This window comes from Microtus ochrogaster, chromosome 16 (genome assembly GCF_000317375.1).
Source record: "Microtus ochrogaster isolate Prairie Vole_2 chromosome 16, MicOch1.0, whole genome shotgun sequence".
NCBI classification, from domain to species: Eukaryota; Metazoa; Chordata; class Mammalia; order Rodentia; family Cricetidae; genus Microtus; species Microtus ochrogaster.
The window spans coordinates 14,073,268-14,074,397 of NC_022018.1; the positions used below are offsets into that span (position 1 = coordinate 14,073,268).

The 1,130-nt window shown below is 41.2% G+C and overlaps 1 protein-coding gene across 1 annotated transcript in view; it reads right to left on the reverse strand.

The window, feature by feature from the left end:
- The window catches only part of Arhgap21 (Rho GTPase activating protein 21), a 126,187-nt gene that overhangs the window by 42,387 nt on the left and 82,670 nt on the right, over positions 1 to 1,130 (reverse strand). The window contains exon 6 of the mRNA XM_005354739.3: positions 117 to 209. Coding sequence (XP_005354796.1) covers positions 117 to 209 — 93 coding nt within the window. The remainder of the gene's footprint in view (positions 1 to 116; positions 210 to 1,130) is intronic.

The following is a 1,130-nucleotide window of genomic DNA, read 5'->3' on the forward strand; positions in this document are numbered from 1 at the left end:
GGGAGGGAGGGAGGGAGGGAGGGAGGTACATAGAAGACTAGAAAAGGGAAAAAACCTACAGGAAAAGATGTGTAAGGAAAAGTGAAATGAATGTACAAGACACTGATGACCAGTACCTGTGCATAATCCAGCCTCAGAGGCAGGCCCGCCTTCCTTCACTTGTTTAACAAATATGGTATCCATCGGCTCCAATCGGTTTCTCTGCTTTCCTATGAAAGAAAAAAATCCCAAGTCAAGGTTTTATTTCACAGTATTTTAATAAAACTCCCAAACATAAAATGAGAGCTAATTAAAACAGGGGTAGAGATTTTTCAGAGTATTAAACACAACCTGAATCTGGATGCTAACGCGAGACTGTAGAGATTTTCCTTAAGTGAGCATTTATTTGCTTCTGCCATAGCACAATTGATGGTTTCCATTTGCTGAGCATATTCTGTATATTTATGACTAAATTATATGCTATGATATCCTACAGTACAGCTCCTAATTCCCATAATTAATAAATATAATGACCACTAGAGCACAAAGAGGACCACGTCTTGAAGGGGTAAAAGATCTTCAAAGGTCACAGAGCTAACAAATGCCAAAGCTTGTTACACAGCAACACCCAGACTACTGCTTTCTAAAACTAAATTGTGCTAACAGTGAAGACAGTCCTTTCTTCTAAGAGCTGATGGGAAAAATTGGACATAAATAAATGACAAGATAGTGTAACACTTGGTTAAAGATAGACACAGATGTAGTGGTGACAATAAGCACATGATCAACATGAATACAGTCAGTGTAGTGGTTTGAAAGAAAATGCCCCCCAAAGGGACAGGCACTACTGGAGGTGTGGCCTTGTTGATGTAGGTACGGCCTACTTAGAGGAAGTGTGGCACTTTGGGGGCAGGCTTTGAGGTCTCTTTTGCTGAAGTTTTGTTCAGTGTGACAGTTGACTTCCAACTGCCAGCAAGATGTGGGACTCTCAGCTTCAGCATCATGTCTGCCTGCACGCTGCCATGCTCCCTGACATGATGATAATGAACTGAACCTCTGAAACTGTAAGCTCCCAATTTGCTTATAACAGTTGCCATGGCCATGGTGTCTCTTCACAGCAATAAAAAGCCTAATTAAGAGAGTCAGTATTC